General features: G+C 37.6%; 1 protein-coding gene across 3 annotated transcripts; it reads right to left on the bottom strand.

Annotated features, from left to right (window-relative positions):
• Positions 1-5,745: 5,745 nt before the first annotated feature.
• Positions 5,746-15,839, bottom strand: Znf639 (zinc finger protein 639). 3 transcript variants are annotated; one of them, XM_048814251.1, is made up of 7 exons: positions 15,749-15,839; positions 13,957-14,173; positions 12,875-12,946; positions 12,004-12,072; positions 10,702-10,812; positions 7,311-7,445; positions 5,746-7,162 (listed from the first exon to the last, which is right to left on the bottom strand). In XM_048814251.1, the coding sequence occupies exons 4-7, from the start codon at positions 12,059-12,061 to the stop codon at positions 6,009-6,011; spliced, it is 1,458 nt and encodes a 485-aa protein (XP_048670208.1). In that variant the 5' UTR covers positions 12,062-12,072; positions 12,875-12,946; positions 13,957-14,173; positions 15,749-15,839; the 3' UTR covers positions 5,746-6,008. The 3 variants fall into 3 exon arrangements, with proteins under 3 accessions (XP_048670208.1, XP_015349727.1, XP_015349728.1); XM_015494241.2 differs by having other exon boundaries at positions 13,957-14,183; positions 15,749-15,823; XM_015494242.2 differs by lacking the exons at positions 12,875-12,946; positions 13,957-14,173; positions 15,749-15,839 and having other exon boundaries at positions 11,976-12,072.
• Positions 15,840-16,328: the final 489 nt, after the last annotated feature.

Here is a 16,328-nt window from a genome sequence, read left to right on the forward strand (position 1 = left end):
TGAAAGGTGACCCTGCTCCGGGATTAGGGTGGATCCTGCTGGGAATAGGGCGGATCCTGCTGCCTGGGGGCCTGCTACTTTGGAGTTCCTGTTGAATTCTCGTGGGGTTCTGAGAGAATTGGCGCTGGGAGCCCGGTGGAGGCAGTGTGTTCCCGGGAAGTGTGTGTGTAGAGTGCCCGTGTGTGTAGAGTTCGGGAATAAAGGTTGCTGTTTGAACCTACAAGGCGGTGTGGCGGCTCAGTTATTTTGTGCCCAGCCAGACTGTGGCAATTAAGTGCCTCTGAGTTTAATCCCAAATTAAAAAAAAAAAATCAAATCAAATTTGTCATCCTCTTGCCTCAGTCTCCCAAGTTGCTGGGATTATAGATGTGTCCACAATGCCTGGCCCTCAAACTATATCCTATGGCTGAGTTTTATAATCTTTGTAATTCTTCCTCACCTAATTTGAGTTTTCATAAAGTTCACAAAAATCAAAGTTTTCCAAACTAATAAAGTGAATCATAGTGGACTAAATGTTTGTGTCCCATCTAAAATTCTTAGATTGAAATCCTAACACCCAGTGAAATGGGATTATTATGGGGAATTATGAAATAATTCCAAACAACTGTTAAAGTCTTGGGTTTTTTAAATATATTTATTTTCTAGTTGTAGTTGGACACAATATCTTTATTTTGTTTATTTTTATGTGGTGCTGAGGATTGAACCCAGGGCCTCGCTCGTGCTAGGCAAGCACTCTAGCGCTGAGCCACCACCCCAGCCCTAAAGTCTTGGTTTTTAAACTTACAAATTGAACATATAATTGCATATAAACATGAAAATTATAGGACTGAGGTAGAGCTCTCAGCTACCATACACAAGGCTTTGTTTCAATCCCCAGAACCACTAAGGGGACAAAAAATAAATAAAAACAGGAAAATTATGTGACACATTTTAGCTTTGTGAATTAACATTTTATACCAGAAAAGTAAATATTTTTTTTCTTAGACTTTAAATATTATCTTAAAAGATTAATTTATGGAAAACTAAATATCAGGAATATACATGAATCTATAAATTCAGTGTTGTGAAAAAAAATTCTCTTGCAATACTCTCATCAGCATCAGAACTGAGGTTAAAAGTTACAATGGATATCTGGAGGTATAACTCAGTGGTGAAGCACTTGCCTACCATGGGCAAGTTCTGGGATTGATCCCCACTTTCTCCCACAGAAAAATTACGTTTCAAAGGGATTTATATTCAAAACTTTGTCCCTAATTTGTAGGCATGAAACTGTGTTGCTGTAGGATAAACCTGACTAACCAAATTTGTGTCTCTATTAGGATTAATACTTGGTCTTAATTTACTTATGTTCACTTAAATCCCTAATGAACATTGTTTTTTTTTTTTTTTGGTAAAGCCATCTACTTCTTTACAGGACTGTGGCCATTTGATTTTTATTAGCTTTTTCAAATTTATATAATACATAGTACTTTATTTTTTTAGTTCTAGATGGCATAATATCTTTATTTTATTTTCTTATATTTATGTAGTGCTGAGGATTGAATCCAGTGCCTCACACATGCTGGGCAAGTGCTCTACCATTGAATAAACTACAATCTCAGCCCCACATAGTGCTTTCTTTAGCCATTAAAAATACATTAAAAATTAAACACAGTAGTTTGGAAAATATATTTTACTTTAAGCTATAAAGTTAATTGAAAAGTGCTAGGAATTAAGTTAATCCAATGCTTTGTAAATTAGATTTAAAGATTAGGAAGGGTGTTAGTCTTTAAAGCCTCTGTGCCTTACTTGCAACAATTCTGAAACCACTTAACAATAGGTTATAGACCCAGTAAAACTGAGAAATTGGTTAATATGTGATGGTGCATTCTCAGGGAAATTTAAGAAAGATGATTTAAAATGGTAAAGCTAGCAAATTTATAAGCAGATAAAGGCTTTTGAATAGTGTACAACCATTTTCAAATTCTAGAGTACAGGGAAATACTTTGAAATTTCAGAAGTAATAATTCATTGCAAAGTGATGATTAAAACAAAGGCAAGAAAAACAATAATGACCCATCTTTGTTCACTGCTGCCAAAAATTCTGTTGTGTAATGTTCATAAAAATCATTATGTATTCTGCCTTGAATTGTGGATCAAGTCACAAAAGAGTACAGTGGCAGTGTCTTGTCCCTGAAAGGGAAAGCCCAAAAGTAGTTAGAAAATTTCTTTTTACATAGGTTTTCTTTTCCCAAACTTATTAAGCTAAAATACAACCCAATTACTTTAGCAATTTATGGACAATCATAGTCTTATTTGAAAACTGTTTTTATTGGACAAACTCAGTGGGAATATGACCTCATGCTGTAGATTTATCAAAAAGTGGGAAATTATAAACCAGGCTCAGTGGTGTACACCTGTAATCCCAGTGACTCAGGAGGATCTTAAGTTTCAAGCCAGCCTCAGCAACTCAGCGAGAACTTAACTTCTCACTACATTACCTAGGACCAATGTCTCCAAAACAACAAACGAACAAAAAGGGTTGGAGATATGGTTCAGGATTAAATGTCCCTTATTTCAGTCCCTGGTACCAAAAATAAAAGTAGGAAACGATATGGTTTTGGGTTTTGGAACCAGGGGTTGAACTCAAGAGGCATTGGACCACTGAGCCACATCCCTAGCCCTATTTTGTATTTTATTTAGAGACAGGGTCTCACTGAGTTGCTTATTAGCACCTCATCATTGCTGAGGTTGGCTTTGAACTCAAGATCTTCCTGCCTCAGTTTCCTGAGCCGCTAGGATTATAGGTGCACACCACCACACTCAGCATGATATGGATTTATGCCTCTTGAGTAGTGTCATTGTAACTCTTTCATTTGCTACTAATACCTAATCAAGAGTGAAGCAATAAAGTACAGATTTCTTTTCAGTGCTAGGAAAAGCGCTAGGAAAGTACTCTAGCACTGAGCTACATCCCAAATTTTTAAATTTTACTTTGAGACAGTAAGATGTGATCCTTCTGCCTCAGCCTCCCTCATAGTGGGGAATACATGCCTGCACCAACATACTATTTTTTTTTTTTAACACCAAGGCATTAAGGTTTGCTTCCTAAAATTCAAATTCCCAAAGCTAGATGTGTATCAGAAAGTATAAAAAACAATTATCAAGAAGTTAGGTGAATGACTAGGTGAAGTACTCATGCAAAACAACCCAAGGACAAAAATTAGATTTACCTAACATGGTGTAATGGAGACATCACTAAGCTGTAAGCCAAATGACTAGGATTCCACTCCTGCAAGATATTAAGTGGGTATGTGCTCTTGGCCTCATAACAACCTGAACCTGTAGCAAACTGTAGGTGGGTGTTGTGGCACTCACCTGTAATACCAGCAATCTGGGAGGCTGAGACAGGAATATCACAGGTATGAGGCCAGCCTGGCAATTTAATAAGACCCTTAACAATTCAGTGAGACCCATCTCAAAATATAAATAAAGTGCTGGGGATGCAGCTCAGTAGCAATACATGTCTGGGTTCAATCCCTAGTACCAAAAAAGAAATAAATAAAAAAAAAAAATAAAGTGCTAAAATATTAGGTCTTCTGAGAAACATTTGTATCAGCACAGTCTTACCAGGAATATTATAATCAGATGGAATGTTTTTAGGAATGCAAGTATGCTTATATGACAAAAACAGAAATAAGGTTTATTATTGAGACCACATCTTGGTAAATTGTCCAGGCTGGCCTTGAATTTACAATCCTCCAGGGGCTGGGATTATGGAATAAACACTAAGACCAGCAATATGATGGGATGGATTTGAGAATATTAGTTGTAGCCACCCATCTCAAAATAAGACCAAATTCTGGGGTTGTAAATTGGTCTTTTCAACTGTATCAATATATCTGGGAAATAATAATGTTTGCAGCAATGCTTATTAAATTTGAAAGCAACATCAGGCATGGAGGCATACATTTATTTAATCTCAGCGACTCAGGAGGCTAATGCAGAACTATCACAAGTTTGAGTCCAGCTATAGCAATTTAGCCAGACCCTGTCTCAAAAAATAAAAAGGCCTGCAGATGTAGCTCAATGTAGAATGCCCCTGGATTCAATTCCCAGTACTGAAAAAAAAGAAAAAAAAATGTACAATTCTATCTTCTTAGATCATTAAAATAGAGTAAGAGGACTAGGGAAGGAAGGAGGGGAAAGAATGTATGGATAAAGGAATGTACTAGGAAATGGAGAAAATTATGTGCATGTATAAATGTCACAATAAACCCTACTAGTATGTATAATTACAATGCACTAATAAAAACATATTTTAAAATTCTGTCTTGAAGGGCTGGGGATGTGGCTCAAGCGGTAGTGCGCTCGCCTGGAATGCGTGCGGCCCGGGTTCGATCCTGAGCACCACATACAAACAATGATGTTGTGTCCGCCAAAAACTAAAAAAAATTCTCTAAAAAAAAAATTCTATCTTGGTATTATTTTAGAAGCTATTTATTGATCTGTGATTGTTTCCCCAAATTCATGTTAGAAGTCCTCAGTACTTCAGGCCTTATTTGAATCTTTTTTTTCCTGGTCCCTGGGGATTGAACTCAGGGGTACTAGACCACTGAGTCACATCCCCAACCCTATTTTGTATTTTATTTAGAGACAATCTGAGTTGCCTAGCACCTGCCTCCTGAGCTGCTGGGGTTACAGGTATGCGCCACCATACCCAGCCCTTATTTGAATGTTTATCAAATTAAAATGAAGCTAGTAGTATAGCCCCTAAAATACAGGATGACTGGTATGTCTATAAAGAGGAAATGTGGAAACAAGACTTAATACAAAGAGAATACCCTATGAACATGAATATGACCATGTATAAGCCAAAGAGAGAGATCTGGAACAGATTCTTCCCTCACAGGTTACAGAAGGAACAAACTGTGCCAATCCCTTTATTAACTTCTGCCCTTCAGAATTTCAATAAATTTCTGCTATTTAGGCAACCCAGTTTGTAATAATTTGTTATGGTAGCTATAGTCAATTAATAAAAATAATAAAGCTAATTTATCATTATCATGCCAGCAACTCCTTATCACCCAGATCTTCCTAATTTAATGAGTTTTCTCAATGTATAATTTGGTATCAGAAGTTTGGGCATTAGCCAGGGGTAGTGGCCCACACTTGTAATCCCAGTGGCTTGGGAGGCTGAGGCAGAAGGATCCCAAGTTAAAAGCCCAAATTCAAAGTGAGCCTTAGGAACTAAGTGAGACCCTGTCTCTAGATAAATAAAAAAGTTATGGAGATGTGGCTCAGTGGTTAAGTGTCCTGGGGGTTAAATTTCTGGTACCAAAAAAAAAAGAAGTTGGGCATATCTTCATAGTCCTATAATTGAAGATAAAATGTCAATCAGTTATGAAATGGTTACCTTTTTGTCTATTGCTTTACCATCTCCCCAATCTCAAAATTATTCAACAGATAGGGGATTTAAAAAATGAAAAACTGCCCCCCAAAATGGCATTTTCCCCTACTATAACGAAGACTTCCTACTGTTATTAATCACAGAGTCTACTGATGGCTTAGGGGTTAATTCCTGATGGGGATTACAAAAAGGGGGGGGGTGGTCTTATTAATGGAGTGTGAATGAACTTAAATGTATTTTATGTTCTTTTAGTTCTGGTAGTGCAGTAATTTAATAACTTCATACACTAAAAAACTAAGCCTATCTTGCGTTTAAAAAGGTTAATAGCACCATGGTTAAGGAAGGAAAACTGTAGATAGTTTTTTCAGTACATGTTTCTTCTCAATTCATAAAATTGAACCACATGCAAGACACCAAATTACAGTCACCAAGAATGATTAAAACTATATACTACCATGCAATTGAATACCACAATTAAGGTATAATTACATACTGGAAAATGTTACTTGTTAAAAGGCAAATCTCATGTTTTTAAAATTACCCATTTTAACATCTCAAAAAAAAAGGTTGAATTTATTATTTCACAAAAACATTATGTAAATCAAAATAAAGAGAATAATCAAGTTGTTTCATGGACTGGAAGGTGACTTATTAATTCCCTTTCATTTCCAAACCTCATCAAGCAGTCACTACATTTATGAGGCAAGTCAGCCGAATGCTTGAAATCTAGATGAATTTTAAGATCTTCAATCTGTCCTGTTGAATATTCGCAATATTGACATAAATAAATCCCTTCAGATAGATGTGAATTTAAATGCTTGCAATATTCTAGCATACTTGAAAAGCCTTTCCCACAGTCATCACAAACATGAGGAAATATTTTAGTATGTTCAATAGCAACATGCCTGTTAACATTTGTATGAAGTCTACTCCGAAAACCACATACTTGACACACAAAGAAGTTCTTACATTTGTCAAAGGTAATTTTGCTTAAGAGGCTGTATTGTCCGTGTTCTCCATTGTTATACTTATCGCTTAGTTCTATTAATTTACACGCATGCTCATTTACAACATGGCTATGCAAGTCTTCTGGATCATTTGTTTCATGTTCACAGAACTGACACAAGTACTGTTCATCACAGCTGTGCTCCTGGAAATGCAGGTAGAGTTCGCTGCTTGAGGAGAACTGCACGTCACACTGCTCACACCAATACAGGTGATCACTAAAGTGGGTGTCTGCAATGTGCTGGCTGAGGTTCTCAAAAATTACTGTCCTGTAATCGCAGTATTTACAAATGTAGGGATCTTCTTCGTGTAGTTTGGCATGTTCAATCAGAAGCATATTGGTAGAGAAGCTTTCCTTACATACTCGACACACATTTGAATCGGTACGTTTATGCTTCAGGATCATATGCTGTTTTAAATCAGAAAAATATTTACTATTGAATTCACAAAGTTCACATTTATAGAGGCCACTGCTATTAGCTCTCAGTAAAGGCCATTTCTGCTGAGCAGTCACATTCAAAGCTTGGCTCTTGTCAAGAATTTTACAAAGCTTAGCTGGTGGTTCTTCATCAGTTTGGTCTTGGAGGCTCTCAGAGGAATTGTTTTCTGTCTCTATGTCATAATCCTCAGAAATGGCATGCACTTCTACAGCAATGGGGACATCTTCAGCGGTGTGAACTTCTATAGGACTCTCCTCTTGAGTTTGCTGGTTGATTGATTCGGGTGAATCACACTCTTCATCACAAATTTCTACATCAGCAGATTTTTCTGAAAAATGAAATGATCCTATTATTATATTACTGTTATTCAATTGATCAATTAGATAGATACCACAGTGCCAAAAGAAGTTTATGGTATGCACTGAGTTTTTCTCATAGGTCTATAGAAATATGCCAATATGATTAGTTTCCCTAACCTGCAGAAAAGGCAGTGTGGTCTATAATTCTAAGCACAGGACTGGGAACCAGATAGTTCTGATTTCTGTTTCTGGCCTTGATTCCATCTGCAAATTTTGGCAAGTCATTTGATGTCTCGGTATCAGAATCATCATCTGTAAAAAAAAAAATTTGGAAAAATTTTTATTATTTATATCAAAGCACTAAACATTATTATAAAATAAAGCAATAACTATTTTTGATACAATTTTGAATTCCAATAGAAACTAAGGACTTAGATTTAGCCATTAAGAGAGATGTTATCTATATACCACAAACAAATAAAACAACCTGCCCAAATAAGCAAATGCTTTTATGCCCCAATTAGACAAGAATACATTTTTTTTTTCAGTTGTAGACAGACATTTTTTATGTGGTGCTGAGAATCGAACCCAGAGCCTTGCACATGCTAGTGCTCTACCGCTGAGCTACAACCATAGCCCAAGAATAAACACACTTTTTGAACTTGCTTAGGAATTTTAAGTTTCTGAGTTTGAATAAGCCTTTATTTCCTTAGCCCAGGTTCTACCAAGTTAGCATGGGGAAATGGAAATGCAGGTCAATAGACAAAACTGGGTTTCAACATGTTTTATTTTTGCAGTACTGGGGCTTGAATCTAGGGATGCTATACCACTGAGTTAAATCCCCAGCCCACGTTTTTTTTTTTTAAATAGACTTTATATAAGTTTCAGATTTATAGAAAGTTATGAAGATCGAGTTCCTATGTATCTCATGCTGTTTCCCCACTATTAACATCTTATAGTACATTTGTTATAATTAATGATGGATATATTACTTTTTTAAAAAAATTATTACTTTTTTTTTTTAGTTTTAGGTGGACACAATATCTTTATTTTACATTTGTGTGGTGCTGAGGATTGAACCCAGTACCTCATGCATGCTAGGCAAGCACTCTACCACCGAGCCATAATCCCAGTCCAATGACAGATATATTACTAGTGATACATTAATATCCCTACTTTACCCAGTATGTCTTTTTTCTGTTCCAGGATCCCATATTATATTTAATTATCCTGTCTCTTTAGGCTATTTTGAGGACTACTGGTCAGGTATTTTGTAGAATATCCCAATAATGGAATCTGCTATTTCTTTTTTATGGTTACATTGGAATCATGAGTTATTGAGCAGCACAATTCTGAAGTAAACTGTGATGTAAATGTGATGCGCTCTTGGTAAGACTGCATACTATATCAACATGACTTGTAACTGTTGATGTTGACCTTGATCACCTGGCTAAAGTAGTAGTTAGGTTTCTCTATTATAAAGTCACTCTTTCCTTTCATACTTTATCACAATTAAAGAGTGAGAAGTTATGTTCTATCTCCTTTACAAAAAGGAGATAGAACATAACTCCCCTCTACATAAATAAATTTCTTCTATACAGGAGATTTGTTTTATATCCCTTATTTATTTATTCAGTCATCTACATCAGTATAGACTTTGGATATTTAATTGATTCTTTAGATTATAATTTGATTTTTTTAATCCCCCAAATTATTTCAGCTTTGGTTATTGGGAGCTCTTTCAGATGGATTCTTATGCTCCTTAAGCATACCCCTAATAAGTGTGTGTGTGAATGTGTGTGGTTTCTAGGTAGTAAGGGTGCTTTGAACTTGCAATTTTCTTGTCTCAGCCTCCTGAGACAACTGGGATTACAGACATACACCACTGTCCCTGGTTTCCTCCCCTTTACTCCCTTTGATTTTCATGAGATGCACCCCACTTTCTTTTCCCTATCTAGTTTCTACATATGAAAGATAACATATAACTCATAACCTTCTGAGTTTGGCTTACTTTGTTTAACATAAGGTTCTGAAGTTCCATTCATTTTCCTGCAAATGACATAATTTTTCTTTATGGTCCTTAGTCCTTTTTAAAATACTGAGATAAGGTCTTGCTAAGTTGCCCAGACTGGCCTTGAACTTATAATCTTTCTGCTTCAGCCTCTTGTTTTGTTTTGAAAGGACTTTTCTGTTCTTGCCCCAGACCTAACGTCAACTATTTCTCCAGGGGACTTAGTTCCTTTTACTTATGAATGGTATTGGAAACCATGATATGGACACAAAATGTCACCATTGCTCCTGAAGTATCACTGCTCATAGGTCCTCTCAGTTTAACAGAGCACAAAATGTGTGTGTATACTACCGCATCTATTAACACTAACGTATATCAATCTGAATCTATATCAAGCTAAACGTAAGTTCACAATGATAGCCCTGAGTCCATGTGTGCTTTATAACGTATGTTTCTGTGATTCTAATAGGAGTCCAAGGAATTCATTGTGTCAGTGATCACTGAGTTCATGTGTACTTTATAACGTATGTTTCTGTGATTATAATAGGAGCCCAAAGGAATTTGTTGTGTCAGTGATCACTCAGAGAGAAGACAGTAAGCATAAGTTGTTATCATTCGGGCTGGGGATGTGGCTCAAGTGGTAGCGCGCTTGCCTGGCATGCGTGAGGCCTGGGTTCGATCCTCAGCACCACATACAAACAAAGATGTTGTGTCCGCCGAGAACTAATAAATAAATATTAAAAAATTCTCTCTCTCTCTCTCTTTAAAAAAAAAAAAAAAAAGTTGTTATCATTCTACTCAATGCCTAGAAAATAAGAGTCAATAGGAGATACAAGATTCATAACTGTTGAGGTTGACCTTGCTCACCCTCTGTTCATTAGCCTTTCAGACTGAGAGGTATAGCTGAGTGGAAGAGCTATGGAAACACTGTTCTTAACCTTCCACCATAAATGCTCCCAACTCCACATCACTCCTGCTTTGCCACCAATTCCTACACAATTAAAAAGGATTTAGGAAGGTGTGTTTTTTATTCATATGTCTGGAAAAAAGTTAAAAAATGAAATTACTTACTTGCTTTCTTAAAAGAAAAATACCAAACACTACATTTTCTTAAGTTATACCAAATTCAAACTCTTGCCTGCTTTAAAATCATTAACTCAATATTTTATATCCCCCCCATTTTTTGTGTGTGGGAGGGAGATACTAGGCATTGAACCCAGGGGCACTCTACCACTAAGCTAAACCCATAGTCCTTTATTTTTTTGAGACAGGGTTTTGCTAAATTGCTGAGGCTGGTCTCAAATTTACTATCCTCCTATCTTGGCCTTCCAAGTTGCTGGGATTATAGGCATGTGTCACAACACCCAGATCACCTACCATTTCAAATAGGAAAAAAAAAAAATGTAAAGCATTTATTTTTTCTTTTAGCAGTGTTAGGATCAAACCCAGGGCCTCATTCATGCTAAGCATGGGCTCTACCATAGAGCTACCTATATACTCAGTCACTGTAAAATCAATTCAAAGAGAAATAAGTATTTTGGAAAATATTAAATGTACCTTTGTTGTCAAAATATTTTAAGTCTGGCTGTCTCATAGAGCAGACACTGTAACAATGATCAGAAAAAATCCCATTGAATCCATCTGCAATTCTGCTTATTCCAGAGGAATCTGAATATAAAACAATAAAAGAAAATTTTAAAATGTTTCAAACATACATATATCTTTAACATATTCAAATTCACATTATTTTCGAAGATAACTCCCTCCCTCCCTCCCTTCCGAGACCCAGGGCCTTGTGAATACAATGTAAGTAGTACTTTACCACTGAGCTATATCTTCGGCACAATTTTAATGATTAAAAAAAAACATAGCATCTATAATGAAAGTGTATTTTTCTCAGTTTTAAACTTTAACATTTCAGATCTAATACTGACATTTAGCTTTAAGAAAAGCATAAATTACAGACTTTAAAATATAATAACTTTGAAATACATAAGGATAAAATTTTCCTTACAATCAGAATCTCACAAAATACAAATACATAGGGCTGGGATATAGCTCAGTTGGTAGAGTGCTTGCCTTGCATGCGCAAGGCCCTGGGTTCAATCCCCAGCACCATGGGGGGAAAAAATACAAATATATAATGAATGCCTTGTTAACTGCACAAAACAGTGAGAGGTATGCCATCAGGCAAAGAAAGCATAATACATAGGGGAAATGGCCTGAAGGGTCCAATGAAAGCTTCTGAATATAATCACTTCAAGTTTTGCCTGGGAAACACCAGTAAGCAGTAGACCAGGCTTAATTTCCTCAGATAAGAAGAATAAGAGCATGGAGTAAACTAACAGGTATGTCTGAGACTGTCTCAAGTATGTGTAAGCTATATCAGAAATGGCCATAAAAACCTCTTCATATTGCCAATACAACACGGCCAACTTCAATCACATAGTCAAATTGAAAGTTCACATTTCTGAAAAGAATGTATAGGATAAAGTTTTGTTCCCTCAGTAATGCAAAATATTTTCAAATCATCATTGTGTCTTAAGCACAGCTTGGTAATCAGACAGGCAAAGCTCAATTATGCTATATAAGTCGTAATGATGGTTAACAAATTTTAAATATCTATAACCCATGGAATTATGAAAATTAAATACAATAATGTCTTTAAAGTTCTAACGTGTCTGTCTCTAGCATATGGTAGACAATAAGGAATATATATTCAGAGAATTTAAAATTTATCTGACCTAAAAATTGATCAGATATTTAAGTCTTATCTAATCATTTGAGAAAATGGATAAGAATACAATTTCTTCGAAAATATACACACTCACCTTTAAATTAATTAACCTATACACTAACCTGAATAACGAGAAGGGTGTAAAGTCTTCCTTTTTCTTTTTTTAGGATACTCATTCATATCTTTTCAATCTAAAAAGTAAAAACATTTAATAAATATCACAAATAATTGTTAATGTTGTAATAAGAATTATTTCTAACCAAAGAATTGCACTAAGAAATGTGTGTGCCACATGAAAATAAATCTTGTACGAGAAATGCTATACAATGTCTCTGTTTATATTTTGGATTACTTTTCCTATTTAGCTTAGAGACAGGACACTGATTTCTGCATTCTTTCTAACTAAGATGGAGAAATTCTTTTTCAAATGTTGTAATGATAAGAATTGGATAACTATAATAAAACTTATGCTTAAATTTTTTATTTTAAAAAGCCCATTATGCTATCAAATCACATTTCCTGCAATTGGGAATATTTTTATTCAGATTTCAAGCTAAAGGTGGATACACTAAAAAATATATTGTTACCACCTCTGTATTGACTCACAGCTTCCAGAAAAATATGCATCACATAGAACCTCAGAATATAAATAATTTTTAAGAAAAAAAAAATCCTTAACTTATTGATAAAGTCACATTTGCTATTCTACTGAGTCAGAAAAGGTGTGGCAATCATTGTATGATTAATTTACCATCAACTGTTTTTGTTTTTTGTGGTACTGGAGATAAAACCAGGGGCACTCTACAATTGAGCAATACCTAGTCCTTTTCATTTTTTATTTTGACACAGGTTCTCACTAACTTGCCCAAGCTGGCCTTGAAATCCCCTTCCTCCTCCCTCAGCCTCCCAAGGTGCTGGGATTATAGGTGTACACCACCATGCCTGGCTCCCACATGAACAGTTATAAAATTAGTTTCAGTACTTTCCACTTACTTGGTATAATTCTTAATATTTCAGTGAGGAAAAATGAATTACAAAGTTTCCACAGGTGGTAAAAAAAAATACCTGTAAGTTAAACATGACAAAAGTCATATAAGCAAAAGTGTGGCTCATTTCTGAGATTCAAAACTACAATTATTCCAGATATTTAATTAACTAGAAAAGTATAAAGAAATAATTCAAGCATAATACTCTTTTGAGTGTATTTTACTAAACACTAAAAATTGTATATACTGATGTGATTATTTATATAAATTTTTCATATTCCTTTGACTTTACCTTCTAAAGTTATAGCTATGAATGATCTCAAAATAGAAATAAATCTGCATTAATATTTTAATCTATTCAGCTGAATGGGAAGTAAACATAGAGAAAACAAATACTGAATCATAGACCTGAAATGGTTAAGGTTCTTAACCAGCCATACAGCAAACTGTGAACCTGTTATTTCATTTAATCCTGTTATGCAAAATCCATAACACCCTCCCCAAATTATTATTTACTCCTTGTTATTGATTAATCAAAGTTGGTTAAGTAGTGAGGTTGGGATTTGAATATAAGTCTAACTAATTTTATTAGAAAAAAAAATTTTTTTTTTGGTCCTGGGGAATAAACCCAGGGCCTTAGGTTGCTCTACCACCGAGCTACATCCCTAGCCACATCTAACCAATTTAGAAACAAAGTCTTCAATTCCTTCATTTAGTGTTGGAAACAAATAGGGAGATAAAGTCACCAATCCAGTTCCAGTAGATTAGTGTTTAAATCAGAACTACCCCCTCATTTCAGAAGAGTGCCTGTCCACAGAAGCATGGGCAAGGAGGGAATACCAGAAACCGAAATCCAGTCTCATGTGCTGTTTTTCTTAACACCAAGGTGATTTTCTCATTTCTAGTGATAAAGAATTGAGGGGCACATACTATTTTTGCTGCTTTACTAAGTTCTGGGTATATCAGCACTAGATGCAATCATATAGTAATATACTACTTCAGTTTATTAAGGATTTTCCTAACCCTTATTCTAGATTGTCTTTTAAAAAATTCTGTGATGTACACTGAGAGGCTTACTGTTCAACCCACCTCAATTTTACTGATGAAGAAACATACTCAGTGAAAGTCAAGTCAACTAAGAAATGGCAAAACCAGAGATGCAAATACATGTCTTCTGATTCCTGGACATTGAATAACTCTAACTGTATGTGGGTACATCTTCATGGCTAAGCACTGCCACCACCAAGTTACATCTTGTTTCCAGTTCTTTCTCGGCCAACAATTGTAAGGAGAGGAAGACCGTCACCTAAAAAAAACTGACAAACATGAATTTTACAGAAATGATATAAATGCCTCACCCAGCATATATAAAATGCCCACCCAACAACCTAAAGAGCATTCTTTTGAGTTTCCAGCCCAATCCAATGCATCCAAATATCAAAAAGGCTATTTTCATCTTTATATAATAAGCTAAAATTCCAAGACTTATCCCTAAAACCTTTTATATACTTCGAGAATTTATAGCCAAAAGCTTCAGAATTCATATTCTATACACTCTAAAACAACAAAAACTTTTTGTATGCATAATTATCTTGATGAAGAAATTTGATTTTTTTTATTCAAAGCTATCAATATAAACATTTATTCACTAAAACAGGTTTGGCGGAACACACCTATAATCCCAGCCACTGGGGAGACTGAGGAAGGAGAAGCATAAGATCAAAGCCAGCCTCAGCAATTTAGCGATTTACCTTTTCTCCAAATTAAAAAAAAAAAAATTAATTTTTTTTTAAAGGGCTGGGGCTGTAACTCAGTGGTAGAGCACCCCTGGGTTCAGTGTCAGTACCAAAACAAATATCTGCTCACCAATCCTCCTCCTATCACAAAGATTTTGAATCACATGCAACTTCACTCATTCCCCTCTCCCCACTTAAGTACAAACTATACATAATGTTTCCCCGCGGGAAAATTAAAATTACTAAAAAAAGCAAATCACCTACAATCCATTCACCTGGAAAAACCACTATTAACATTTTGGTATGTACACCTACACTTCTTCCTATGATATGGTATACATTCACAAAAGGGGGGCATGCCATAAGAGACATTGTTTTTAAGAAAGTATTTTAGCAATACAAGTTAGCATCTTTTCACCCGTCATTTTTTTCAACAAGAATGTCTAAGTATATATTTTCTAGATTTTTTTTAAAAAAATTGAAACAAAATGTTTCAGGAGAGTATGAACTATATATTCAACTTGGACTCAGTCTCTACTGAAATACTCTAGCACAATCGATATCTCTTTGTAAGGAGATAAACTGCTTAATTTACTGGTGTCCCTAGGCTGCACTTCAAAGAAAGCCAGAGAGGGTGGCGGGAGGGGGCTTAAGCACCCGAACGGGTGGGTCTGGGCAGCTCTGGGAGACTGGGCGCCGGGACCGACGCGAGCACCAAGATGCGCCGCCGGAGGGTCACGGAGCTGCCGGGCACGGCGGGAGGGCCAGCGTGGCACCACGCCGCAAAACACATGCCCGTCCGAGGGGCCGGGCAAGAATCCTCGGTCCCCGCCGCCTCCACCGAGCGCCACGCGCCCGCCTCGACCCGGCCCAGCCACTAGCAGGCTGGCGCTGGGGAACTCCTAACCACGACCCCAAGGGCGCCCCGAAGGAAGAGGCGCGGGGGGCCGCAGCGTCCTCGGCCAGTCAGGACCTGCTTTGGGGGTGGGGGAGGGGGACGCCATCCCGCCTTAAACGAAGGCAGGGTTTCAGTTTGAGGAAGCCTCCGGCCCTTCCTGCCCTCTCCGGTTGGAAGATGCGCCCGCACGCCGGCGTCCCCTGCAGCAGTCCAGCGCCCAGCCCGTCCGCTCCTCCCTCACACTCACCGTTTCCCCGGGCCCCAGCCGGCCCAGGCACAGATGAGGTGGCTGCGGCCGAGCGCGGGCAGNCCCGCCGCACACTCGGCCTGGGAGGGACCACCGGCCTCCACCCCGGGGGTGGCCCGGAGGCCCGCGCCCCCTGCCGGCGCCTTTCCGCCGCCGCAGGCCCCTTCCGGGCGAGGTACCGCCCCTCCCGAGGAAACGCAGCGAGTGATTCCACCCGTAGAACTGCTCCTAGCCAGGCGGCCGGACGAACTTTCCCCTGCTGCTCCGTCCTCCCTCCCGCGCTGCAAGGAACCGCAGAAGCGCGGCGTGCAAGCAGTCCCCCTTGCGACAGTGCTCTCTCAAGGGCGTTAACGCGACTGATCTTGCCCAGGTTAGGCAAGGCAGATGGCATTTCAGTCCTAAAGCATGCCAGCACCCTGTAGGCGACAAAAAGGGCAAGGCCGCGTCATGGTTTTACCGAGGCCCCACCGAAGAAGCACACCGGGCTAGGATCGTGTCCACAGGGAGAGGTGACACTTGTTAAGATCTTGAGTGGCTGTTAGGCTTCAGCCGGTTTCGTTGGCTCCAGAAATCTTGGAAT

Source organism: Marmota marmota, unplaced genomic scaffold, assembly GCF_001458135.2.
Source record: "Marmota marmota marmota unplaced genomic scaffold, marMar, whole genome shotgun sequence".
In the NCBI taxonomy this organism is placed as follows: Eukaryota; Metazoa; Chordata; class Mammalia; order Rodentia; family Sciuridae; genus Marmota; species Marmota marmota.

Excerpts from the sequence above, each read along its gene's own strand:
- Znf639 (XM_048814251.1), bottom strand. The coding sequence starts at position 12,061 with ATGAATGAGTATCCTAAAAAAAGAAAAAGGAAGACTTTACACCCTTCT. Across the intron at positions 7,446-10,701 it reads AAAATATTTTGACAACAAAG|ATGATGATTCTGATACCGAG; the intron begins GTACATTTAATA and ends TTTTTTTTACAG. Across the intron at positions 7,163-7,310 it reads CCACACTGCCTTTTCTGCAG|AAAAATCTGCTGATGTAGAA; the intron begins GTTAGGGAAACT and ends TTCATTTTTCAG.